The sequence below is a fragment of the Eschscholzia californica genome, unplaced genomic scaffold (genome assembly GCF_041429995.1).
Source record: "Eschscholzia californica isolate CP2 unplaced genomic scaffold, dmEscCali1.0.p SCAF_2, whole genome shotgun sequence".
Taxonomy (NCBI): Eukaryota; Viridiplantae; Streptophyta; class Magnoliopsida; order Ranunculales; family Papaveraceae; genus Eschscholzia; species Eschscholzia californica.
Genome location: NW_028238309.1, coordinates 59,954,683 through 59,982,415, shown reverse-complemented (window position 1 = coordinate 59,982,415; position 27,733 = coordinate 59,954,683). Strand labels below are relative to the sequence as shown.

General features: G+C 36.4%; 3 protein-coding genes across 22 annotated transcripts; all 3 read right to left on the bottom strand.

Moving 5' to 3' along the window:
- Positions 1 to 3,248: 3,248 nt before the first annotated feature.
- On the bottom strand, positions 3,249 to 13,740 carry LOC147559761 (flowering time control protein FPA-like). 15 transcript variants are annotated; one of them, XR_015234659.1, is made up of 8 exons: positions 12,776 to 13,483; positions 9,060 to 9,305; positions 8,698 to 8,751; positions 7,541 to 8,553; positions 6,535 to 7,418; positions 6,281 to 6,442; positions 5,972 to 6,173; positions 3,249 to 3,536 (listed from the first exon to the last, which is right to left on the bottom strand). XR_015234659.1 is itself a non-coding variant. In XM_086661717.1 (8 exons), the coding sequence occupies exons 1-7, from the start codon at positions 13,088 to 13,090 to the stop codon at positions 5,991 to 5,993; spliced, it is 2,652 nt and encodes an 883-aa protein (XP_086517843.1). In that variant the 5' UTR covers positions 13,091 to 13,433; the 3' UTR covers positions 3,249 to 3,536; positions 5,972 to 5,990. The 15 variants fall into 15 exon arrangements, 10 of the variants coding, with proteins under 10 accessions (XP_086517843.1, XP_086517844.1, XP_086517846.1 ...); XR_015234660.1 differs by having other exon boundaries at positions 3,249 to 3,531; positions 12,776 to 13,408; XM_086661717.1 differs by having other exon boundaries at positions 6,281 to 7,418; positions 7,541 to 7,979; positions 8,277 to 8,553; positions 12,776 to 13,433.
- A 771-nt stretch (positions 13,741 to 14,511) lies between these two features.
- CRT3 (calreticulin 3) lies at positions 14,512 to 20,059 on the bottom strand. The gene is made up of 14 exons (XM_086661710.1): positions 19,707 to 20,059; positions 18,912 to 19,019; positions 18,404 to 18,596; positions 17,925 to 18,183; positions 17,547 to 17,603; positions 17,394 to 17,441; positions 16,956 to 17,042; positions 16,807 to 16,864; positions 16,610 to 16,677; positions 16,049 to 16,144; positions 15,908 to 15,964; positions 15,659 to 15,760; positions 14,870 to 14,899; positions 14,512 to 14,759 (listed from the first exon to the last, which is right to left on the bottom strand). Exons 1-14 carry the CDS (start codon positions 19,813 to 19,815, stop codon positions 14,748 to 14,750), a joined length of 1,284 nt encoding a protein of 427 aa, XP_086517836.1. The 5' UTR covers positions 19,816 to 20,059; the 3' UTR covers positions 14,512 to 14,747.
- A 702-nt stretch (positions 20,060 to 20,761) lies between these two features.
- LOC147559759 (protein CORTICAL MICROTUBULE DISORDERING 2-like) lies at positions 20,762 to 26,811 on the bottom strand. 6 transcript variants are annotated; one of them, XM_086661696.1, is made up of 5 exons: positions 26,106 to 26,811; positions 24,378 to 25,373; positions 23,623 to 23,889; positions 22,914 to 23,005; positions 20,762 to 22,023 (listed from the first exon to the last, which is right to left on the bottom strand). In XM_086661696.1, exons 2-5 carry the CDS (start codon positions 25,317 to 25,319, stop codon positions 21,138 to 21,140), a joined length of 2,187 nt encoding a protein of 728 aa, XP_086517822.1. In that variant the 5' UTR covers positions 25,320 to 25,373; positions 26,106 to 26,811; the 3' UTR covers positions 20,762 to 21,137. The 6 variants fall into 6 exon arrangements, with proteins under 6 accessions (XP_086517822.1, XP_086517826.1, XP_086517821.1 ...); XM_086661700.1 differs by having other exon boundaries at positions 26,606 to 26,716; XM_086661695.1 differs by having other exon boundaries at positions 24,378 to 25,385; positions 26,106 to 26,640.
- Positions 26,812 to 27,733: the final 922 nt, after the last annotated feature.

Sequence of the window (27,733 nt, the reverse complement as noted above, 5' to 3'; positions counted from 1 at the left end):
TCGAAAATTAAAAACCTATTTGTGAAAAACCCACAAAATGGGACCAAATAGAAAATTAGGCCCACTAAATAATGATATTGTAAAAGAAATTCATTTTTAACACTTTTTAAAATGTTGATTGTTAACAGTCTTATTTTTTTCATAATCCCCTTTTTACCCTTCTATGTTGACAACATATATAAATATGTTGTTATAAACTGTTGACGACATGTGTAGTAACGTTGTGACTTATTATAAAATGTTGACGACATGTATAATTGTCTTCATTTATTACAAAATGTTGATAACGTATATAATTATGTTGTTAACAACATACATAGTGCATTAACAAAAATATTATTTGTCTGTTAATGAGTTCGTTAAATAGAAAAGATAATATGTATAACATTTTAATTTTACTAAAAGACAAACTAAAAAATGCATTAGTCTAATGTTTATGTCAGAAGCAAAACAAAAAATGTGGAAACCATTTATTTCTTCACAAGATAAATCGACAAATTCTTTAGTGAAAATGTTAACGTCAAATGCAAAACATTTTTGCAAACTAATTTTTGAGCAAAAACAAATTTGTTCAGAAATGTACAAAATTGCTGAGAGAAAATTAAGATTTGTTTAGAAATTTTCATAAATGTTTTTCACGTTGTTTTTAAATAAAGATGTACTTTTACAAAATGATTTTTTTTTTCGAATATTATTTCAAATTGAGTTCGGTTTCTATTATTTCTAAATTTTAGGCTTTAGAATTACGGACCCTAAAAAGAAATTAACCAAAAGGTGATAATAATATCATGATAGTGTGTAATATCTTGGTCCGACCCAACCCATCTAGGGTCTGTTTGAACTTTATAAGCGTTAGCCAACCCATGATTTGGATGCAATTATACTTTTGTGGAATATATGAAGGATTTTGAGAGAAATAGTTATTTTCTTTTTGACCCCCTACTTTGTGACTAACTTTCGTTATGGCTCTCTATTTTTGTAAATTCAAATTGGGCCCCCTTTTCTTAATTCCGTCAGTTAACTTTTAATGTTTGACATTTTTTTTATCAAATTACCATTCTTATAAATAATCATATAAATTCAAAATTGGTTCCCTTTTAGCGGGCTCATTCCCAATTCAAATAACATATTGTTAGTTTTATTTCAAAAATACACGATGAGGAAGCTAACCCATCTTGTTTATACAGTCGGAACCTAGTCGACTCAAATTACACCATTACAGTAACAATAATATGTGTCATAATAAATTATTGAATAGTATAAAAGTAACACTTTCATTGACATAAAATACATGAAAATCCATATAACGTCAATGGAAATTGTCAATACGAGAGTTCATGAAAGTTTATACAATGTTAATAGAAATGTCATTGAAATGATAATGAGAATCCATTACATTTCATGGACTCTCCATTGTCAATGAAAATGTACATGAACATAAAACCTATGAATGTCTACCAAAGTCTGGATTGTCTACACCCCCTAAATTTCTACCACCTTTAGTTCTCTTCACACCTATGAGGGTTCTTGGCAGGTTGTCATTATCGGCGTCCTTCAGGGAAAAAGAGACCTTTTTTTCTTCTATTCCGCCACTAGCCCCCAACCACAACCACCACTTTCTTCTCTCTCTCTCCATTTTGTATCTCTTTCTCTCTGTTCCCCCTGTATCTCTTTCTCTCCCCCTCCCTATCTCTTTCTCTCCCTCCTCTCTCTATTCCCCTGAAGAGAAATTCTTTCCCCAACGCAATTTTCATCTAAAAGATCGAGACGAAGGAGAAAGATTTCAAGTAAATCCTTTCATGAAGGTTACACTTGAAATTCTAAAATTCTTAGTAAAATCTTCGGTCAAGAGTTTTGTAATCAATCAACGACGAGAACTCCCACAAACATCTTGTTGCAGCCGAGGCACGAGATGTTTCGTAATGGACCAAACATCCATATGGGTACAAGGAGAATAAGAAAGTGGATACAAGAGGTAAAAGCATGTGAATACTAGAGTTGTCTTTCTAAATCAAATTTTATACGTAAAAAATATTTGAAACTTCTTTCCTTCTCTAACTTCTTAGTTTCCATCACATTGGTCATAAGCTCAACTTAGCATACTTATTTCATTATTTGTTATCCATGGAAAGATATGCACGGGATCTACCCTAGTTTTAAAATAAAACACCTTGGTCTTCGCCTTGTTCCAACGGGATGTCATTCTCCTAAACAATGAAACTTGAATTGGCAACTATACCAATTCCCATGCAACTTATAGGCTACAATATCATTCAAAATGTGGAGAGATTGCTTATCTATTACTATTTGGCAACTCAAATCTTATGTTCACAATATGAACTAATAATGTTTTTAAGTGTGGTTGGAAATTTGATCTCATGCTCTTGAAAAAGAATTTCAAGAAGCTAAACGAGATAAAACATTTCCATCGGTTTATTTACTCATCACTTTACATTAATTTTGCAGGCTGAAAATATTACCATTGAAAGAGATCTTACAACAGTAAGTTTGATCAAGACACGCTCACAGATTCAGGACGATGAGTAGTCGAGACTAATTCAGTTCCTTTTGTGATAGTTTGATCAAAACTTTGATGTAAATCGAGTTTAGATTGGGTAGTAATAGCAACCTAAAAAAATGGTAAATGTTTACACCTTCCGCATTACTAAATAAATCTAGATCTCCACCCTCTTTGACCCCATACTTCACTCCCTATATGCAAATTTTGAAATCTTCAAAGTTGAGGTGGTAACCCATCTTATTACACTCATAAAACAATGATAAATGAAGAACGAGCTTGTAAAATTAAAGTGTTGCTTCTTTTCTGAATTTGAAATCTGAAATAAATAATGTGCAATTCACTTGTCCAGTATGCTTACTGCATTTGTTTGCTCCTCCAATCTACTCACGCCTTAAAGCAAACAGATCTTCTCAAGTTCAGACTTGTTTTAAAAGCTTAAAACAATTGGAAATAAAAAGCATGAAATACTGCTAAACTGCACAGACACAATCGTCTCAGATTTCAAATTCAAATCTACAGAAAAACAAATCTACAGAAAAACAGACAACACCTTCAGTCAAGTAGACTGTCAAAGTGAAAGTAGACTGGATTCGTTCTGTACGATTTTTTTTTTCTTTTGTTAAAAACGATTATATGTGTAATCAATGGCATGAAGGGTTCGTTCTCACCGTGCAATCTCTCACAAATCATATCGGAATGGTAAAAGAAGAAAAAGAAGAGAGCAAAATAAAGTCTCCAAGTTTAATTCTATTACAAAACCTCATAATAATCCATTAGAAATTCAAAAACAAAACAAAATGAGCTAAATGTCAGATGTCCAAGTATAAGGTTGGGGATAAGAAGAAGAAACCTGTTTTTTTTTTTTTTATCTATATAGATTACCCATTGAAAAGAAAGCTTGTACTTTCCAGCGGGGCTTATAGCTACCACTTCACCAAACAAAAAGCCCACAAGGCATTCAGGAATATGCATCTTCTCTGGAGCAGATTGATTTGGAATTTTTGATCAACCTATCCTACAATTACGTAGTCAATATTGAGTTAGAGAGTATTATTATATCCCAAGGGAAATAATCATAAAATATTAGCAAACATTTAATCAGATAATGTTGATTTCAATTTTGATTCGGATTAATAGAAGAACGATCACAGTACAGATTAGTTCTTATTTTCAAATACAGTATAACACAGTGTGTTCGGCTGAAAAAACAAAAAAAAAAAAAAAGTGTGTTTTGGAAATCTAAGGAATTTCTAAATCCTAAATAATCACGTTTCGCTTCTTTCGTATATCATACTCTACCCTTCGTATCCAAGTTTGATAAGGCCCGTGGAGCCCGATCACCCCTCGAGTTGGGTATAAGAATGGACAAGTCCAACAAATCCAAAATAAACCAAGCATAAAGCCAACCATAAACTCGCGCATACATCTAGCTGGTTCTCGGTTTATTTCTCCGTCTATTTGCACAAATATGCACAGTTACACTTCATATCATTGTCAATTGGTGGTGAACATTTATATTTCATTTGAAAGAAGGAACGGAAGTGTAATATTCTAATCAACATTATATTTCACTCGCACTACACTTAGTTTTCCCTCATTTATCTTTGATTTTCATCTTGACTTATCTTGTTTAAAGTCATTTCACTTCTTTGATTTTTGCATTGACAACATTGACTTTCATTTTTGTACTTCACCCTGCTTAAACTTCCTGTGGACTTCCACTATTACCTTGTACTTCACTGTTTATTTGACTCTGGACCGCCTTCACTTTTGATGCTCCCACATACTAGGACTTACTAGGCAAGTCCGATGGCATTCAGAATGGACCTAATCTGTGCTGGAATTGAACAATACAAACTAAGCCCAATATGAATACCATCGTACTACTTAGTTAGAGGTTCAGATGATGCCAAAAATGAAGGCAGGCCTAAGCAACTAGGCGGGGAGACTGTAAATGCTCTATTTAGACTTTCACTTTTACGCGCACGGACTAATGTCTGAAGCTCACGGAATGCTAAGAACGAAAGCGGGCCTCAGCAAATAGGCAGGGAGGGCGGTAGCGGCTATACATGCCCTAAGGTCTAGTTTTGTATATGTGATACTGGTTAATGACCAGACGCTTACTATCTCCGCCCATCTGCGCTCTATAAGAAAGAACAAAAAAAAAGCTATAATGCAGCTTCCAATCCTTTCGAGCAAATAAATAGCTCAGATTTAGTCATGACTGGAAAATATTGATGTTTAGGCGGAGACACCCTCAGGCAAACATCAATAACAAGCCTAAAATACCAGGCTATATCAGCGTTCGTATCATATTTGAATTGTAGAAAGAAAAAAAAGTTCTCGATTTTTTATAGGAGTTGCAACAGATATGTTTTACGAGCGTTGGAAGTTCAAAATACCAAAAAAAAAGGCGATATTTCACTGGCAATGTTTGTCGCAGTTCCAGTAGGATTACACCTTCAAATTCACTCCAAGACGCCGAATTCACTCACTCGACCATATTATTCTAGTGTATATATGCTATTCAATCCGAAAACTAGTATGATCTTAATTCAAGTATATAATGACATTGGCTTAGTAACATAATAGAAGAACAGAAAATCTAAACATTTTTTGAATCATCTCCCAACAAACAATACACAAAAGAAAAGTTCAATGACAGTGCTAACTATTATTAACACAGGTTTATGAAGAACATGGAAGAAAAGAATATACACTCCCCGACAAACAACATCATGATATCAAGTAAAAAAAAGATTCAAGCTAGTAACACACAATTCAGACAAAGTACAAGTTACTTGTGGCAAAAGTAGTATTCATACACAATCAAAACTACCTTGAGTGTTGGATTGGACTGAGTAGTTCAAATTTCTCAGAGTCTGAAGGTGCCCTAAGTAATGACCGTGAGGTCAGTGACCGAAACTTCTCACGAGAACCTTCCTCCTTGAGGATGCTTCCTAGATGCCTCGACTATCGGCCTATAAATTAGTGTACGCTAGTATACCTGTCTCTGGGTAGGTTTGTGTTCATCTATTCTGCCGCAGTATAGGGATCCTAGGGCTCTGGCTGGCTTTTAAATCAGTCAGAACAAGCAATTCAAATTTCTAGAAGAATGCTTGAAATATGTTAGTAGCCGGTATTATTCAGAATTTCAATTACTATTTACCAGACTCGAGAGAGAATGAATTTAATCTGAAACAATCTCACCTATAAACTTTATATCAACTAAACTTAGTTTACTAATATTACGTCACAAACCTATAAACAACGGTATTAGTCACGTTATTTGGGTAACTTACCGCGAAGACACCTAGTTAATTAGCGAATTTTCGACATGTAACTATGTTATTTTAGCAAAATTTACCACGAAGTTACTAACAGCAGGAAGAGATTAGATATGCTCCATAAACATGAAGGAAGGAAAATTTCATGCTTAAAGGAACTTACCCGATGTCACGAATTCTTCTCATTGAGTATTTCCGGCGCCTTGCCCAGCTTGAGCCTTTCCCTGTTGTTGTTGCTGCTGCTGTTGAATCTGTTGTAGTAAGGTAGCAGCAAATTGCAGAGTAGACTGGTACCTCTGATTCTTCTCTGCATCTCCATCTGTTGAGCCCTGTCCGGCACTTGCGAGAGAAGATTGTGGTTGCACCTGAAAGGGAATGCATTTTTGTCTGTGAGCGACTGAAGGCACAAATTGGAGCTCTGAGTCTGAACTTTGTGACTCAAATCATTGTGAATGGCATTAATGCATGATACCTGAATTGACGATGCAACAGAAGACATGGGTTGCCCAAAAACTGGTGATTGAAATAAACCTGCAGCATCTGTTCCTTGTGAACCAGCATAGCTCTTCTGAGGATTCTGAGATGCATCATATTGAAAATGTTGATTGACCTGCTGTGAGACATACTGTGCACCCTGAGAAGGATTAACGAAGTTACTAGTTGTTCTTGAAGAGCCTGCATCCTGCTGCGGAGAATTGAATGTCAGATCTTGGGTAAAACGAACACCTTGTGTGAGATTCTCAGATCCAGGCCCAGGTCCAGCCCCACTCGCAACATTCTGGAACGCCGCATGCTGTGACATAAATGGTTGTTGATTTCCATATTGATGGTCTAATGGGGGCGCTTGGTAAACTGGATTCTCGTTTTTCGGTTGATGTTGAAACCCGTTGACACCACTTTGACGGTCCTGTCCCCACCCCTGAGGTGATAATGTATTGCCAACAGTTGCAGTTCCAGGAAATAAAGCTGGCCCTTGAGAAGATGAAGCCACTGGTACTTGGGCACTGGTTACAACTGAAGCCTGTGTGCTGGCAGGTATTATAGAAGCTAAGGTGGCAATAAGCTCAGGAGTTAGGGTTATTCCAGGGCGAGCCGTTGACAGAGTATTACTAGCATAGTCTTGAGAAGCAGGTCGATTAGACGAGTTCTGCTGATGTGCGCCCTGGTTTGGAGGATGATGAGTCAGGTCCTCGCTATATGGTCTATTATTATCCATCTGGAGAACTTGATCCCCCGTTCGGGGAAGCAAGTTCTGATAATTCTGGGATGGAACTAGTTGTTGCCTATCAACAGCTTGGGAGGGATGAATGTGCTGTTGTGATTGTTGCGGCAATTTAAGAACAACCCCGTATATGCGTTCAGGACCAGATACATTCAGAACCTTTGTTACGAAGTCCGACGGGGATACCAAGAATAGCAGAGTATCATCGTCAAATCTCGCCACGCCTGCCCGGTCATTTTCCCCGAAATAGTTAAGAAAAGCAGTGAAGGAAGCAAAGTCATCATTGCTGGCTGGGGCGAAGCAGATAATGTCATAATCTGTTGCATCTTCTAAGTATTTTGCGACCGTATCCAGTCCTGTTCTTGCTGAGCAGTTTACAATTTCAGGGCTAGAAAAAAGAAAACAAGAAGCCAAATCAAACTCGAACTACTTCATGATCCAGTTAAAACTTAAAACAGTAATCAATTAATTAAGGAACAAAGAATAATAGTTTGATCAAATCTTACTTACAGCTGGAATTCTATTCCCTTCCCTGCGGGAAAACATCGAGCATGACATACAAAAGCTCCACCTTTAGCAAGGACACCTCGCCAGCAGTCATCTCTCTCAGGAGATTCTTGTCCATGATAGGCCCCACTAGTGCCCCATGCATCTGGACTCTGGCGACTTTGATTTTGAGTATTTCCAAATGGGCCTAAAACACCAGGACCATGCCTTGGCCCGAACGGGTGTGGCGTTACTCCATCAATTCTTTGATTACCAACTCTTCTTCCAAGAAAGGACGGATAGTCAACAGGTGAATGACCACGAATCCTTGACTTCATGGACTCCCGTTGAGAGATATCCATGTCTGGCCCATCCCACATGCCAGACATGTGTGTTATGGCAGGCCGAATTCCTGTTACAGGAGATGGAAGAATACCCGGTCCAGAAGGTCTCCAATTCAAACCTGTCGGGTAATTAACATTAGCATCTGAGAAACTGTTAAGATACCCCACTAATTCATTGACCAACTTGGGGTCTGCTGAAAGAAGTTGATCTAAACCACGTTGCGAGCCCAAAGCGTTCATCAATACATTAGGTGCAGGCATACCCTTAGAAACTAGAGGTCCAACGAAATTATTCGGAGCCACTGGGCGAATTTGACCATAGAAATCCATGGATCCAGGTCCAAAGAAAGGTTCGTTAGAGAACATATCCGGTCTAGGCCCTTTAATTCCAGGTAACATATCAGGGTTATCTTTACCAGATGCAAGCTCGCTACTTGAAAATGATACAATGATCCTGGGATCATTAAAAAGACGACCCTGCAATCCTTCTTTTGCACGACGAGCTTCATCAACACTTCTGAACTCTACAAATGAATAATTCCTAGATGGGAAACATTTGATTTTTTCAATTTCTCCAAAAAGAATCATCGAATTATGAAGGATTCTTTCGTTCATCTCCACAGAAGAAGGATATTGTATGTGCAAAACATTTGTTGGTACTTGCCCCCTCCTCCCACCTAACTGTTGAGTTGACTGCAGCACAGAAGACAGAGTTTAGCACTGTTATGAAGGAAAAAATAGCAAGGGAACAAATTTTGCCTCCAAATGACAACAGGATTAACAGAAAATGACTCGTCGACTGAACCATCAATAGACCGAATAAGATATTAAGATTACCCTTAGATTATTAAATTGTCCATTTCTCAAATCACGGGAGTCAGACCCACCTTCCTGTGAAAATAAGCAGACACATTTCATTATTATGAACATCAGAAGTTCAATTAATGTAGCTATCTTTACAGTCCACAATGCATTGTTAAACACAGAGAACACGAAAGGGTGAAAAAAGTAAACAAATAGTTAAGAGGTTGAACAGAAACACCAATAGTAGATCAACCCAGGTAAGTAGCAAACATTTAATTTCCGTTTTGACCCGAGGATGTCAGGAAAAGAACAAATAAAAAGAACCATTGAAGTAATTTTCACACAAATGTCATGAAATTGAAACGAATAGAAGAAAATATTAAGTGCCAACTCACTCTTCTATTAGGGCGTGACCTCAAAAAGTCCACACGTATGTGCTCACCGCCCAGGCGCTTCCCATTCATGGTTTCCAAAGCTGCAGCAGCATCTTCTAGTTTAGAATAATCAACAAGAGCGGAGTTTCGGTCCCTGAGAAACTTGAGTTCCTCGATTTTTCCAAATTTTAAGAACTCCTCTTCTAGTTGGTCCTTTGAAACAGATAAACTAATTCCACCTACCCATAGCTGTTTACCTGGTTTAGCCTGCAAATTTTAATGCATAGAGTTTATTAAGCTCTGTGGGAGAATAAGGGATTAAATTGCAAACCAAGAAGCAATGAGAGATTATTTTGTAAAGTATCACTTTCCCCTAATAGAAGAAATAGATACATTCACTTCTAGAGGTTTCCAGCTGCTCATTTCCAGAGAACCTATTACAAGGATTCTTGAAGAAGATATATTTCAAAAAACATTCTCCATCATGGAGTTGATGAATCAGCTAGAGTTCGCTCGACTACACGAGTAACAAGTCATGGAATGTATTCATGCACTTGAATTATCAAGGGGAATGATGAATGCCTTTTTAGTGATAACCATATTACGTGGCATGGGAAAGACTCTGCAATTATTCTAAACTCTTAGATTATCAACTAGAAAACCATTATAGAATGCACAAGAAGTGGTAAAAAATATATGTAATGAAATAACTTTAGCTACTTGGTTTTGATTGACTCAAAGGAAAACAAAGTACTACACCTTCTCAATCGCCCTAAAAGGCCAATCTGAAATTAGTAATAGATAGTCTTTATTGTAGTTGAACTCCTAATCCGTCTCTAACAATAAGATAACCCTAACAAGATAAATATCATGTCATAGTTGAAGAGTGTAATTCACACTATCATGCATCCATGAACAGAATCATATTGAACTTCAAAATTTTCCTATGCAAACAACATTATCAACCTTCAAAATATGTGAAAGTACTAACATCATCTTAACTTTAGGGGTTCTACTTCAATTTTCTAACATCTCTTGTGTAGGAAGATCTCACAGACTTATCCAATATTCTGTTATAGATATATTATGTGACCTTCATACTAGTTAATACTTCCAATTCTTTTAGCAAGGTATTGCATCCCAATTTCTATTTGATTTTTGTCTAGTTGAATTTTCAGTTAGTACGAAAATAATTCCACATAAAAAATATCTTATATACAACTTTTGTGATGATGATCTACAAAGGGAGAAAATCGTACTCCTAAAGAGTCATGTTTCTGATCAATCATTGTGCTTTTCTTTCGCAAACATCAAGGGTTTTATTGCGTATTGGGAGGGCAAACATGGGGTTTAGTTGCGGTATGTGAACGAATCACACGAGCTGTTTTGCTATCTAGACTTTATTACAGTAATGTACCACTCATCAAGAAAAGAGCTAGTGGCGTATTACCATTGTGGAGTCCATGTCGAAAAATTTGCTCCTAACACGTATAGAAAACACGATTCATTCATACACTAATTTGATGTCACGTTTTCTCTCTATATAACAAAGTTTGCCTGTTCACTCTTGCTGTTTTCCCTTGAACTTTGATTTGCAACAGCCACTAATATCCAAAAGTAAACCTTTTATACTCCTTTCCAAATATTAGTTGTTCATTACAAATATATATTTTGTTTCAGACGAAGACACGGTACTATATGATATTCGTGATTTTAGGGCAGATATAACCGAGTTACATGGAGTATTCGATAAAACTTCCCGTTCAAAGGAATCAGAGTGTAGACAACTCTGTTATATAGAGTTAGGTGTATTTTTCAATTGCTTCCCACTGGCACTAACTCTTAAAACTTGGATAGGCACTATAACCACCAATTAAGACACGTAATGAGTGTCACTATAATGTAATGACTTAGTCTCAGTCAACAAAGAAAAAAAGATAATAAATTAGGTATTTCTTAATTCTTTTTTCATGTAAATATCGAGCATTCTCAATTCTTTCTGATTTTCATTGATACTGTAAGGCGTCGCTAGCGAAGGCGTTTCGAATAAGTTACATAAAATAAATTTTACGGCTGTAAATAAAATAACTAGTGTGCCCAGGCAAAGCCAATCCACTTCGCCTAATACCAATTATTTCAATAAACTTCCTGCAAAATTCACATTATACAAATTTCACACACATTCATATTTGGTTTTGAGTGTGACTGGATATGTTTTTATTTTGTTATTTTAAGGGGGGGTATTGGATTGAGACTTTCGCGGACATTTGAGAGTCCGCGAAAGTCCGAGGCATTCAAATCCAGACATTTGAGAGTCCACGAAAGTCCGAGGCATTCAAATCCAGACATTTGAGAGTCCACGAAAGTCTGAGGCATTCAAATCCAGACATTTGAGAGTCCACGAAAGTCTTAGGCATTCAAATCCAGACATTTGAGAGTCTATGAAAGTCCGAGGCATTCGATTGTCTTCCAAAATGTCCCAGACTTTGGTGGACTTCATAGTTTGATGGATTTTGTGAAGGATTTGGGACAATTTTGGAAGCCAAAATGTCTTTCAAAAAACAAGAGACATTTGAAGTCCATCACGTGATCAAACAACAAAAATAATATTAAAATAATAAATGTCTACCAAATGTCCACCAATATCCACAAATATTCACCGATGTTTACGAAAGTCGAAAAATATATATTTGAATGTTAGTATAAATATATTATTTCATGTGATCAAACAACAATAATAATATTAAAATAATAAATGTCTACCAAATGTCTACCAAATGTCCACAAATATTCACAGATGTTTACGAAAGTCAAAAAATATATATTTGAAATGTTAGTATAAATATATTATTTCATGTGATTAAACAATAATAATAATATTAAAATAATAAATGTCTATCCCCATGACATTTTGTCTATGGATCAAATGTCTTGAAATGTCTATAAAGACATTTTGTCTACAAACTCAATGTCTTGAAAATGTCTATGAAGACATGTTGTCTATAAAAAGTCATCCGAAATGTTTTGAAATGTCTACGGAACATTTTGTCTATGAAAGTCTCTGAAAGTACCAATCCACTACCCCCATAAGATGCATACAATTTTAGCCCTAAAGTTCATTTCTATATAATTACATTGAACCTTCAGAAAATCAATCGACTCTTTGATTTAAATTTTTCCAAAACTTAAATTTTTCCAAAACGCCTCGATTCTAACCTAGCCTATAAACTGTCACAGAGGCAGAAGTTGCATAATTTTGTGTTTTTGATTAAAAATATAGAGATTTATATCCCAATTATGTAATTGGGTTTAGGGTTTCCATGTAAAAGATTTCCACGCCAATCGGTTAATGACTTAAAATATTAGGGTTTCCGTCTAAAAGATAAATTGGTATCCCAAATTTTCTGTATGAATTATCATCAAGTATGATAGATGAACACTGAAAAGCCCATCTCCCTCTCTACTCGAATCGCATGGAGAATTTTTTTTTTAAAAAAAGATAAAATGGGTACACAAAGATGTACTCGCAAACCCTAATTCTATAACCGGCGGGAAGAACAAAGCTGAAAAGTTTTCATCTTTGTTATGAATTCAAAAGCAGAATGACGAAAAACTTGAACTTGATCATCATCATCATCATCAAAACGATTATGCTGCAAATTAAGGATTACAAAACCCCAGAAAATACAATTAAAAACGTCTAAAATAATATACAGAAGAAAAGAACTAGAACAAACCGGTCGAGTAAACTCGATCTTCATCGGATTTCCAAGCAAGGAAGTTCCTTGAAGAGCTTCTTTCGCAGCACGAGCATCTTCAGATCTTTTGAAATAAATAAACCCAAAATTCTTTGATGCATAAATTGTAGAATCAATCGCACCATATTTCTTAAACATATTCATAAGATCTGATTCTGATGTATCGTTTGATAAATTTCCAACCCAAAGATTATGCGAAGGTGGGATTTCATCTGTATCGGTGGATTTGTCTCCGGTAATCGTTTGTTTAGGGTTTTTCTGTGCAGAAGATTTCGATTTGATCGGAGGACGCATTGTTGAAGATGAAATAGATTGATTTGAAAGTTAAAAGAAAAAACGATGATTAGTACAGACAAGAAGGTGAAATTTTATGGAATTGAATTGGGGAAATTCACATAATTAAACCAAAATTCCAATGAAGCAGATGTGGTTTGAAGACGGAGAAAACCCTAGAAAACTGTAGCAGCGATGGAGAAGTCTATTCGACGAAATCAAGAACAGAAGAGACTCGGGTTTATATTAGGGTTTCGAGTAGGGTAAAAACCGCCTGAATCTTTTTAGTGGTATTATTCCCGCCCACGTATTTGCTTGAACCGGCGGCCCCTTCACCAAACAGCTTTTTGGTCCATCTTTTTAATGGCCAAGGTTATCAAATTTACTTTTTAATGGTTAGAGATTAAATCTTCTAAATTTATCTTCAAGTTTAAAGATTGAGATTATATCTCCTAAACTTATCTTTAGTAGTCTAACGATTGAGATTATAGAACTGGAAGTATCCATAGAACATGGGTTACATCCTCGCTTAACCTTTTTTTGTTGAATTTACCCTAGCTTAACTTGGAAGAGGAAATTATCAATCTTGAAGGGGATTTTTAAACCCAAAGTATGTGTGGTTGCTTCTTTTCAAACTCTAGCCGCTCCACTAAGTTGCACAAGACTATTATATCAGGAGATGAGTCGTTAGTAGCTCTAATATCACTTGTGACGCTGCAATCTTAGTAGTTATCTATTTGCCTCTATTTTTGACACTCAGGTTTCAAATCCAGGAGTTACGGAGTTTTGTTCGTAGCAAGAGTTCCACAATCCCATTCAAAAGTTCGTGGCATACACCAACAAAATAAATTTGTATCATTTTTAACGAAGTTACAGAGCTTTATGATTTCTTTTCCCTTGGAGTAGTCAACTAAACCGTATACAGACTAAATAAATCCGTATGATTTTTAACAAACCAAACAATAAAACAAGACTTGCAACTACCCACAATCAAGGATTGCTATTTGTGATTATCACATTCATTTCTCCCACACCAGATATTCAGTGCAAACTAGGCATAAGCTCGATCCTTTCACAAGCATAGACAATATCACCAATGTCCTTTGCCATCAGCATAGGGAGGTCTTCTCAACAATTCCAAAACACAATATGGTATTATAAGGTGTTTCTCCAACTAGAAATGTGCAGCTTTCGGTGGATAAGAAATTATTGCGCATTTGCGCTTGCCACGACAATAGTCCGCATCCATTTGTGTCCATACCGTTGGGCCTGCCTGCGATTTTGCTGCTAAATGCTGATGCACCTTAGGGCCTACAACAGTTATGGGAGGGTGGCATGTAAACCTAGTATTTGAAAGCATTCATGCTAAAGCAGGACATACTCCAAATTAGGGTAGGGTAAAGGATTCGGATATACTGTAAATAAAAGATAGACAACAATTCTAGGTCCAAAATTCAGTTCCCATATGTGACAGGAAATGATAATGCTAAATCACAAGTACATCTACAACTTGGCTGCATAAGAATAGTGTTCCATTACAACAACAGTTTGGTTTGCACAACAACAACAATGGCAAATACATTTACTTTTCCTTCAACAGAAAATGATGCAGATTAAGAACGATAGATTTTCGATCAAATGTTATTTCTTTATTTGTCCATGATAATATGGCAACTGATTAGAGTTCATCCTGCAAGAAGTGAAACAAATGATCAGTTAAAAGATGTTTCTTTCAGTATATAGTAAACAGGGAAGAAAGCTAAAGTGCAGAATAAGTACAAAAGTTGAATACATCCTTACATGGTAATCATCGTAATCATGGCGATCACGCTACAAAACAAAGCATTTCAAGTTAGCTTTTGAAATACGCCAATTGTTAACCATAAATAGTCTTGCTTACACAGATGATTTTGACTGGCGGTATTAAAATGTACGAAGTTTGTACAAGAAACCAATCTAATGAAATGAAGTAATAACATGTGACTTTTTTTAGTCTATCACGTGTCTTTTTGTTGGGCTACATGGTAGTAGAAGAGGAATGACTATTTCGACTTATGCCCACGTTTCTTATTGATTCCAGGGGCTAGGCCTTCTGTTCTTGAAGTCTATCTGAAGCGAAGACGCACTTGTGAAGGAATGGAGTTCGGGGATCCCCTTCAAGGTCACAAAGAGGAAGGTTGGTCGTTGATCAGGACAAAGATAGAATCAGTGAATGCCCGGTAAAGCAGACAGTAGGGACTAGGTTCAATGAACTATTGATTTGAAAACGAAAAACTCCAACTACAACTAGTAATCTACGACTACCCTCCCTCCTTAGCTCCGATAACCATGTCAACCTTGTGGATATCTAACTCAAAAACCAATTCGTAATACATGGGGGGGGGGGGGGGGGGGGGTAGATATTATTTCGATGGCCATGAAACTTTCCTGAGCATGTGGGACTATTCTAACATAGATCTAACTCACTCACTAAAGTTTCGTATTGTTAGCCAGTATTTAAATTTTCCATATCAGAGATTAATTAGATGAAATGATAAACCACAACCTTAACGAATGATAAAGAATATAATTGACGCGCGGTAAACATACCCTTCGGTATTTATCTTTGTAGCGATCTCTGCCTCGATAACTTCTGTCATGACCCCTCTCTCTTCTCCTTCTTTCACCCTCCTCTCTTGCTCGTTGAGCTTCCTGCACATATAAGATCACCATAAAACTAAAAACAAAATATGCAGCATAATAACTGACGAATCACATAAGAGCACTATAGTGGAACTACATGACAAACTAAATAACTATGTTAGAAAATACAAAGAGGTAAGCTTCTTCGTCAATCACCTCTTCTTCCCGAGCACGTCTTACTTTCTCTGCTTCCTCGAAAGCTTCTTTTTCAGCCTGAAAGACAAAAATAAAATCACTAAAATACACAATTTAGAGTTTCATGTTTAATATAGTCTTGTACTAGACTAAATAGCTGACCTCTTTATTCTTGTCGAATATTTCTTGTACAACTTGTTTTGCATAAGCTGGGTCATCACAAACTAAAATGTTGTCGTAAACTGATCCAGCTTTCACCTGCATTGCACTTGACAATCAGATTCAACATGATTCTAAGTATAGCTATAAATAGGATCTATAAGAAAAGCTATACTGTTCAACGTTCAAAATGTTCAACTATGATAAAAGAGGATTAAGACATTTTATGGTCTCTCGCTCCTATAAATAGGAATTCTCGAGTCTCGACCAATCTTCTTGCCAGATAAGGAGCATTTCAGCTACGGGAGGTCGTCTTGTTTCGTATTAATCCTCCTACATGCATTAGGCAGAAGGCTTATGACATTTTATGGTCTCTCACGCTATCAATAGGTGAGATTCTTAGCCAATCTTATTGCCAGATGAGGGAGTATTTTGAGCTTAGGGAAGTCTTCTTGTTTCCCTCTTAATCCTCTAATATTTAGATAAAGAAGAAGAAAATCTAATAATGCGCATGTCGTTGTTACATAGATATGCTTTTATGCATCTGAGCAATCATGACAATACCTGCCAAACTTCAATTCCTACATACTTGATTGGCTTCAGCACATAAAGATCAGGATCATCTTCAAACTCTGTAGAAAAATAGACAAGCTTTCGCTGTTTGAAGTGCTTTTTAACAGACGTTCAAAATTTTGTGCTATACAGATCGGAAAGCTCTTCACTACTTATCATTTGAAACTACGTTAGGTTTATAAACGTACCTGGGTTATCGATCCACGGTATTTTCCACTTCCCTTTGTAGTTAGGGTTCTTGATTTTCTATCGTAACAAGCATGTCAGTAATGAGATATTTGTAACTGCAATAAGTAAAAGTTCATGTTAAGTTGTTCAAAATACATAGCTATCATACCTTTCGTTTCCATGGTCCTTTGTAGGCTGGATTTGGAATCTTTGGTGCTCTCCATATTCCATCTTCATCTTCATCCCAGCTATCAGGCTGATCAAGTCCAGTAACAGTCATGAAATGAGAAACATTTTCTTCTTTCAGGAAAGAACTAAAGGAAAATCATTGTCCTTATAATAAAACTTTTTTTTTGTCTGTAACAGGAAATGAAGAAAATGAGAAGCAAAAATCTGGAGATATTCCAAGAGACCAAGACGTGTTGGATGGAGCAACGAGCAAAGTTGCATGATATGTAACACAGAGCTCCTTCATAAGTCTCGACGAAGGAAAAAAATCTTTAATGGGTCAGAAATGTCTGCTTATAGTTTTCAACCACAAAATGTGGCCTTCTCTTATGGAGGCTTTTTCGTCCCCAAATACAGATAATAATGAGTAGTCAGCTACCTCTTTAGCTTTTGGATCAGGAATTTCAGCTGGAATTGAATCATATCCCTGCATTGTTGAAGACAAGGTTATACAACTAGTTAACTATGTCAAATATGAATTATAATTTCACAATAACTAAACACTCATTAAATTGAATACACAATATGATACCTCCGGTTTAACATCATTAGGATCTTCTATATACTCCTTGTCATCCCAGTCCGCTGGCTGAGAGAAAATTAGTTGAGAATTTGAGATGATAAATCACAACAACAGAAGTTGATAACAATCTAAAAGAGGAAAAAAAATCCAATTTGAACCCCCATTTTGGGGACAGTTAGATGCAAGCCATGCGAGGGTAAAGGATCCGGCTGTTACAATATACCAGCAAGTTCACGTGGTACAACCTTCTTGCACCCTTTGCTTGTTCAATTTACGAACAATCCCCAAAAGGTCCAATTTCCATTATTTTCTTTTGTCATTTGTATATACGTATATTCTTAAAGCATAACTCCTCAATTCAAAAATGCAACCCATTTCAAAACAAACCTTTTTTGCGTTTTGTTGTTTAATCTTGCGAGGAGGAAGAATATCCCAGTCTGTATACATGCTTCCAGATTCTTTCTCACGGTTATCAACCAAAACACTATAACTTGCATCAGGCCTAAGAATGAATGTATAAAAATGAGTTAACTTGTCGTTTTCACACTGGAGCTCCTTCTTAATTGGATAATTCTGTCCCTGGTAGGAAAGTATTACATGAAGCTTTTTTGTTTGAGTGCCACATAAATCTGGTCCAAACATTAAACTGCAAGAACGAAAAGTTGCAAGTAAGGGGAAGTAACTTGTAGTCACAACTGGTAAGATCAACGATAAATAGTAAGTACAAAATTAAAACAATTCAAACTAGTAAGAATTTCGAGCAACGTCTCATTCAGGTGCAGGTAACTTAAGTAAAGTTTCCCAGCAACCGGGTGTTATAAAGTTCATTATGTTAATATGTTACAGAATATGGAGTATAAACAGACCTGTAAGGAGTATCGCCACCAAATTTCTTTTGATTGACATAACCAGAAAGAAGCTTAATGTATCCACCACCACACTCAATGTCTTGTTCCAACTTTATAGAATACTGAAGCACCAGAGTTTTGTTTTTGTTGCTAAATTCTGGAATCTTTGCAGATATGGCGAAATGCCTGGCATCAGTATTGGTCTGAATGCCTGTACAATTAGTTTCCATTAAAAAACTAATATCAGACCATTTGTAATGGACTAATTGGTCTAGAGGATAGTGGTTTTCGTACGAGTAGATAAGCTACCACTACCATAAAATTCAGAAATTCAAAATCGAACGTAAAATTGTAACGGGCATTCAACTAATTTATTATATCACTAGGTGGAGTATCTTTAGGAAATTCACTTTGCTAAGTGTTGCATATTGAGTACTCAATGTCAAGCGAACTATCAAAGCTGTAGCCGGTTAGGCATGTTAACAGTATCTAGGTTTCTATTAAGGTGAATCATATGAAGACAGACCTTTGTCCTCAGGATCCCCAGACCATTTTCCTGCTGTATGCTTGAAAGAACCTGCTTTTCCTTCACTTCTTTTCCAATCAGATTTGACCCAACGGCTCGCCCATCCATCTTTTCACCATGCATATAAAAATCCGAGAAAATACAAATTTAATTGAAGCGGATAAATTTAATTAGGAAGTGCTACAATCATTTACAGTTTGATTCAAAGTCTTACTTTATTTTTTGTTAAAGGATTCAAAGTCTTACTTAATGCACCGTAACACAATTCTGAAATCTTGATTTTACATCATTGAGATTTTGAGAAAACAAATGAGAAAAGTTTGTCGTTACTTATTAACCTAAAAAGGGTAATGCTACCGAACAAGAAAAACTAGGCAGACTGTGGGCAGAAATAGTATGTGCCTTGTCATGATTCGTTGTTAAGTGGATTAGAAAAAGTGTTAGAATAGACAATTTTTCCAAACCATGTGAGCTCATCATGTGATGAGGCAGCTAGGTGGAGCTAAAACAAACAACGATCTATGACATGTACAAGCCAAATCAGCAGACACGTCATATGGTTTGCTAATTTGGTAAAAAAAAAAGTGTTTTTTTTACTTTTTAGCTCAAACACTATTTTACTCCAATATGAACTTCAACCAGTCAAAATACTTAGAATAGCTAAAACTGAACTGATTCTATACTAAACAAAGCTCTAACTAGAAGGGGGAAATTGTTCGTAGTTAAATAAAATTTTGCATCTAAGTAATTGGTCGCAGTGAGTGTGACTAGAGAGAGAAAAATAAGTGTGTATACCTTCAAATCGCTCTTCAAATATAATTTCTGAAACTGCAAAATGGATCAGAGAGGATGAAATGAGAAATAGTAGAAGAAGTTTATTAGGATCTAGGGCAAACTCCGCCATTTCCGGCAAACTGATAAATGAAAGTAGACAAGGAAGGGACCTATTATAGAATATTTCAGAAAAAAAGAGCCATGAAAATTCGCCAAATTACAATGATGACACTGTATGAAGACTTCATTTTAGCTAGGGTCCGTTTGTTTGGTTGTGTGAAAATATTTGGATGTGAGGGATGTTTTTAACCAAAAGACTTTTATAGACTCATAAGAACTGTCTCATATCTTGTTTTCTAGTTCTGTTATATTAGAGTCTAAAATCAAGTTTATTTTGAATCATTTTCTAGTGATCTTTTCGAACTTTTTTGTCAAACTCTCGGTACGTCTTAATGCTCGACAAAAGTCTAAAGTTGATGAAATGAAGTTTTGCGGGCTATTTTGATAGTCAAACAAATCACATATCTAGGGTTATTTGACGAAGTTAGTTGATATCTGTTTTCACGCTTTAGGAGTGGCTTAGTTTTACTTCGGGGAGGCTTAAGACTTAAAGAGAGTCAATTCCATGCCCCACCCAAGCATCACTAATTTGGAGTCAACACAAGTCAAGTGGAAAGGGCAATCTAGCAATTATATAAATTATTGGGGGTATTTGTTTGACAAGACTCCCATTAGGGGTCTTCTCTACTAATTATAGTTTCGTTTACTGTTTGAATTTTCAAAGTCGTTTGGAAGTCAAGTCTTGGCCGTTCTCAACACTCAATTCTCGACCAATCCCCGTCGTTCTCAAATTCCTCTTCTTTTTACACCACCATTGATTTACAAAAACCGAAAATGATAATTGACCGAAAATCTTGTCTTGGAACATTGCCCCAGTGGTCATGTGCTATGCAGAGAGTAGAAAATGAGCATATGCCACATCAACACTCAGGTCACGTTCGGGCAAAATTTTAGGCCATGTTCGGACAAGATTTTTGGACAATGTTAGAGCAAGTTTCCAGGGCCATGCATCACGATGCGAAAAAAAAACTGTTTAGGTCTTGAATCTAATCTGAATGTAAGTGTAAAATTTTTTTACCCTCTTCTCCCATCTCTCATCAAATTCATCTTTAAATACTCAGATGAATAAAATTCTAACCAATTCATATACACCTCAAACTCAATGGATTTTATATACAGAGAGTGTGAAAACCCATATCTTCAACTATTTCCATGCCAAGTTGGCTTGTTTAAATGAATTCCACCTTGCTATTTTCTTCATGCAGGCACATCGTGTAGAGCCGAGTTTCAAACCTATCAAATCAAATATGTCTAATGGCAAAATGTGATTGATTCCCTTAACTCCACAAGGTTGCAGTAAAATCTGACTCAAGAAAATTACATTTCGTTGTCTCATTTCTTTGTTTTTGTATCTGGTGTTCGGCTCGATGGTGTGGTTGCTGCTTGTGCTCCACCACCACCACCAAGTGCAACAGCTGCAGATTCGACATGAGTAAGGAGATATTCATAGATCTTCTTCCGTAACCTATCCACAGTGTCTGCCGAGATTCTTGGTCCTTCAAAACCTTCCTTACCCAACCCGATTTCTTCTAACCAATCATTTACGCTCTTGAGCTGAGTTAACATTCCTGCTATTTGACCATTATCCGACAATGACGAAGCATCCACTTCAGCATTCAAGAATCTCTCAACGAATCCTAAGAACCACTCTTGAGACTCAACCTGCAACATTTGAGCCAAATCAACAGCCTCATCAAATCCGTTCCCTCTGATCCATTCTGGCGGAGGTGGAGCCACTGGCTTCTGACGGATAGATAGACCGTCGACAGATCTACGGGGTGTTCCTGGTCCACTTAACTTGGACCCGTTCGACAAACGAGTACTTTTGGTTTGTGCTTTTGTTGCCACATTCTTCGTGGGACTCTCGAGTACTAGTATCTGTTGGGCTCCAGAGGAGGTCCGGTGGCTTTGAGTGACGCCCGAAGCTGGTGAAGATGTGGAATTGGACGGTTTATTAAATACTGTGAAGGATGATAGATCTGTGGCTAATGCAGCTTGAACCCACAAAGCTGCCTGTTTACGCCTCTCCTGAGAGAGTTTCTGTACTTCCTTTGACATATCATTTCCAGAATCTGGTGATGACCCTGTTGGAATCATTTTCGACAGAGAATCGGCAGTTAGACGAACTCTGTTCAGATCAGTATGAAGGCTCAAGAATTGCTCCACAGCAGGCTGTGGATCATCCTCCTTGGCTGAGGAACTTAGCTCCGTATATATACTGCAAAAAAAGGGGTCCATTAGAATGGTCGAAGGAAGGTATTGGTAGAAAATGATTATATTGAAAAACCGAACACGATAGAAGAAACCTTCATACATAATCGCATGAGGGAAATGGGCTAAGATTTGTGTGTTTATTAAAGAATTTGAGCATATTAGTGATACACAAACTTTATGATGGCATTACAAATGAATGCTCTAATCCCTGAGCTAAACGAGCACACATAACAAAAAACTGGATCTTAGACAAAGTACTTGGGCTGATTCCTAGCTTGGCTGGGGAAGAGCCCGATCCAATAACTCGGAGAGAGACTCGGGCATCCATGTATAAACTCTTTTACCTTTTTATACATCTAAGCGTCTTCTTGTCCCTCCACCCCTCTATCTCTCTTTGAGAACCTTAATCATAGGAAGTAGATAAATAAAGGGATGAGCTTGAGCATGAGTTCAGGTTCACCTAACTCTGCTTAGACTCAAAGAACTGGCTAGTTCGAGTTACACAGGAGTCTGACTACCTGGGTTAGGCTTAGGAATTCTGTAAATTATTTGGCTTGGATAGCTATTGGTAATAAATATGAATTTCCTCAAAAGTATAACAAATATGAAAGAAAAATTTAATAAGAGTTCAACCCGTAATTAATATAAGGTGATGAGAAATCGCAAACTATTTTTCATGGAGTTGAAAATTCCTGTGAAGGATGAAGCACATTTGCTTCCATCCAGGCATTCTTGTGAGTTGGACTCACCCACATAGAACTCACCACCATTCGCTTAACGGATAAGGCAGAGTCAAAATATCATGGACTTCGAAATACATAATTTCAAGACATTACTAAGACCCAATGACCCATTCAAGTCAAACTTGTCTTTATGTAATCGTTTGGAGGTTACCTCAAGCACCGAATCAAACTCTCTGCAGCAGAAGCTTCTTGCATAGCTTCAATAGCAGCATTTTCTGCAGCATCTCTCTGCCTCAAAACTTCCTGTTATCATAATAAGGGTAATCAGAGAACTCCAAGGTATGTCCTCACATGTTTAGATACACTCATATATGTAGCAAATAGTCAAGAAAGCAAAACATTTTTCTACTCGTATGTTGGGAAACTAAATATCGTCTTAAACACAGGACTCATCATATGTCACAACATGCATACCATGCCCTTATTATTGGGTCCGACCAGCACTCACAAATTTTTAGTTTGGGTACAAAAAGAATTAAGAAAAACAGATTCCCTGAGTTAGGAAGATATACACTTGCACCAAAACAACTAACAAAAAGATGTCGGTGTATTAAGTTACAGGGGTGGTCATACACATAATAATAATACTCCACATAATGTATGTGTTCAACTGCGATACGGGCTCTATCCTATACCCAAATTTTAGTATCCGAGACGCAATATGATACAAGCGCCGTAAACTATGTTTACGAGTACAAAACTCATGATCATTTCTTCGATTGACTTTTATACGAGTTAAAGCTTAGATATTCCAACCACAACATTAAAATTTAGACTACCAGAACGATATTTACATCCAGTCGCCATGTTTTGGTGTTATCTTATAGATACATAATATGTAACTGTTCATAATTTGGTACCTTCCCAAGCTTTGCAAGTGATGACGGTAAGGAAGCCCATGAAACAGTTCCATCAGTCAATCTTCTACTACTGCTAGGAACAACCTTGACCAAGTTTCCAGGAAAACCATTATTAGCAACTTCTGATGTTCTCTTGCCAACAGAGGCCCGTTGTTTCACCTTATCAGGACCATCCATTGATCCATTTCCGACAACTTTCTTGACTGGAGTCTGAGTTTTATCCTCTTTAGGTGACGGTTTATCACTTGATGGTTTTCTCTTAAGGATCTGCAAATTCCATGATTGTTAGACAAACGGTCAAGGATAAGGTGAATTGAAGTAGAATCAGATTTTATATAATTGATAGCAATGTGAAAAGAGTAGCAGGACTAGATTTTGAACAACAATGGATGAATCAATATGAAGGACCTAAGAGTTCATATACATAAGAGGAAGAAATAATCAGTAACTTAGTAAGCATATCCGGAATCCGATAATCTAGTGACTAGTAAGAAAAAGGAACAATTCTTCAATCAACTATCAAGCACATAAATAGAAGGAAAATTCGTCAAAATCATTTAAATCGAAGGGCACTCGAAAATGACCAATCAAACAGTTTATTTGTGAAAGGACGATAAAATTACATTGCAGATATAGATAAGTTGGAGGAAGTTAGACTTAGACGCCAACCAACAGAAAATTCCGAGCGTATCAAATACGTATGAACTCAAGAAAAGGAAAATAAGGTAAAAATAAAGATCGGACAAAAATCTTACAGGACTGCTCCGAGCTTCAGCTTTCGTGTCATTTCTCATCACCCTTGAGTTAGAATTCTCCCGACCCTTAACCTCGACACCACCTTCCCAGCTCCTTCTCAAAGCCTTAGGACCCAATTCAAACCCAGTAATGAAATCCCCGATATGGTTTCCCGAAGACAACTTTTTCCTTGGTGTAGTCGCCTTAAGAACACTAGCTGCTTTCTCGACTAACCCGGCACCCGTTGGTTTCTCCGACCCTTTCTTCTTTGAATGCTGCTTGATCCCATTCGCGAACTTCTCAAAGGAAGTAGGTAATGAATAACAACTTGTTGGAGATGAAGGAAACTTTGAGTTTGATGATTTTGGTCTCCCTGACGATTCCTTCTTACCTATCAAATTTAAAGAATGCTTCGAGAAAGACCTTGATCTATCAAGGGATTCTTTCTTCTTATCAGACTCTTCAGGAGTAGATACTCTATTCAGTTTAATTGGCTTGATTTTCTCTCTCTCCCCGTGGGTAATATTGTTCGAAGACCTTGATGGTGTCTTCGTTTTTTCTACCGGGTTTGATCCGGAAGAACTGAAGCACAGAGAATGTGTGGCAACCAAATCCTCTGGCGTGCCTATACAGGGGTGACGACCCGGTATAGGTTTTACCCCTTGAACAATCGGAACAGGAGAGGCAGCTTCAAATCTTTCAACATGAATAAACTGACCTAATTGAAGCTTATCACTAAGAATTAGGTCATCTTGTTCATCGGGTAGGGTTACATAAGTTGAATGAGAAGAATCTGATACCTTTAGATAAAACCCTTGGTTGGTGAATAGGTCAGCTCCGGCAAGTGCTGGGACAATACCAACAACCTGAAGCAACGAAGAACGATGCTCACCTGCAACCTTTATATCAGTATTCATATGCTGTAAAAGTTTCAGAAGTACACCGGGAACTAAAGTCGCCATTAATTCGACCTCTAAAACGCGTTCCTCTTCAAACCCAAATGAAGAAAAACCAACCTAAGCAACAAACTGCAGATGATAGAAGATATCAGATAGGGAAAAAAAACAAATATCTTCTCAAATTCAACTGATAAATTTCAACATCTATCAGGATTATGATTGAAAATACAAAGATTTTGAAATTTAATTTCAGATCTAATAGGTCTGTTATTTGAATTGATAGAAATAAATTGCCAATACTCTGAAACAAAATGACCAAAAATTCCAACTTTTTTTGGGTCTATCTGATGGATCACCAATCTCATTAAATGTATAAATATAACTGATGATAAAAACCCAAATCACTGAAACCCATTACAAAAACTTACTTGATTTGGGTCTTACGATCAGTTATAGCTAAATAAAATGCTTCATTCACCAAACCCAAATAAGAAAAATACCACATTGATTAAACCCCAAAATGAAAACAACAAAACATCTCTCTGATTCAAACAACCCATATGACAGAACTTAAAACAGAAACCTAAAATCTATATATCCCAATAAATGTAAACCTTAATAGTTTATAGCTAAACAATGGGCATTAATCTTTAATCATACAAATTAAAGGTGAAACTCTATATGAATAAGACTTAACTTTCAAGAGAAACAATAAGTTTGGGGGGTTCTTTAATGGAGTATAAAGAAAGTAAAGGAACACAAAGAATAGAATAGAAAACTGCATTAATAAGTAAAACCCAGACATGAAAATAGAAGTAAAACAAGTTTGGGGATCTATAGGATAAGAACCTGGTGATAAAGATGTCTTGCTGATGAGTTCCCAAGAAGAGAGAGAAAAGCAAAGGAAGAACTCTTATTGCATGATTGAGACAAAGTAGAGTTGTCAACAGAATCTGACACAAACCCACACTGTAAACCTAATCTGACACTCTTTTTTATCAATTAAAAAACATGGGTATTGATTAGAGATACAAATAAGAACTTGGGTTTTAAGAGAAAATGAGATTCAAACCCTCAGAAGAGAAATGGGTAGAACTAGTTTTACTGTATTAGGGAAAGAGAGAAAGTTGGAGAAGAGAAGCTCTTTACAGAGAATAATTTCTGGTTTTGGAGTTTTAATTTTGTTAATATTTGCGCTTTTTATATTTTTTATTAAATTGATTTATTTAATATGCATGTGAATTTGGGGGCATGTGAACAGTTAGCGGTTGTCGGTTACCTAAACGTCTGTCAGATTCCGGCGAGAAAGTATACAGATGGAATTAGATTCCGGTGAGGGTGGTGCTTACCTTTAGTTAACTAGTCGTTGCTCTAACACCTGAACATTTGACCCTTTTCAAGTTTGAGTAATTCTAACACGACACAACTTCATTGGTTTTCAATTATATTTTCGTTCTATCAATTACTATATTTCATTGTCCATTATATAAAACTAGGTTGGAACTTAGGAATTGTTGGTTTGTTTTCTGTCAGATAATTGAATTGATTCAAACCAGTTTTTTTTTTTTTTTGCTGCAAACTTTTTTACTTAATTTCCGCGTGTTAGTCTGAAACTGAGATAAACTAACTTTAAAAATCGACACGAAGTATATACGTTAATTTTTGTTTTATAATTTTATGACCCAAAATATAAAATGTCTTAGTTTGTATTGGAGAAATACAATCATTAGACAACAAGGTTGTTAATAAGGGTGTTTGCTCAACTTGATGTACATCTAATCAGAAAGTCAGAACTCACATATTTGATTCAGGGTACGGATAATGAAATCTAACATTTATTAATTTGTGTTAGAGTGTATGACCCGAGATATTTTTGACTACGATAGTAGATATTGAGTTTATTTAATTCATATTTTGAGAAACCGAAAAACAACTCTAATGAAAATAAGGTGCATTCTTGCAGAATTTTCTCACAAATGCAAGCAACCTTGTTAATTGGCATCTTATATGGCTTTTCCCATGCAACAAATTGATAAAAAAAGAAAGAAAGAGGTGAACCAAGAACTAAAGCAAAATCTATACAATTCTATATAATTTATTAATGTGATAATTACACAAGAGGGCCCCTCGATAATAAAACGAAATTGCTAATAGTTCATTGATGCTTCTTCTATGATGGGACATCTTAACCTTCTTTGTGGATCCCTTCAAATATTAATTTGCACCAAATTTTGTGACAAAATGTGGTTTCGTTTGACTGTTCGAGAAAAGAAACTCAACTTTTATGATCTATATTTAGATTGTGGATACAATTACATCTACCTCCGTCTCCGTCGTGTCTCTCTTTTCTTTCGTGCTCCGAGCATAAATTCCAAACGTATGGACTTCAATCTCCCTAGCCTCAAAAAAGAGTACATGATTTTAATTTTGTACTAACTACATTTTACATTTGGCATAAGCTTAAAATGTATGTCATT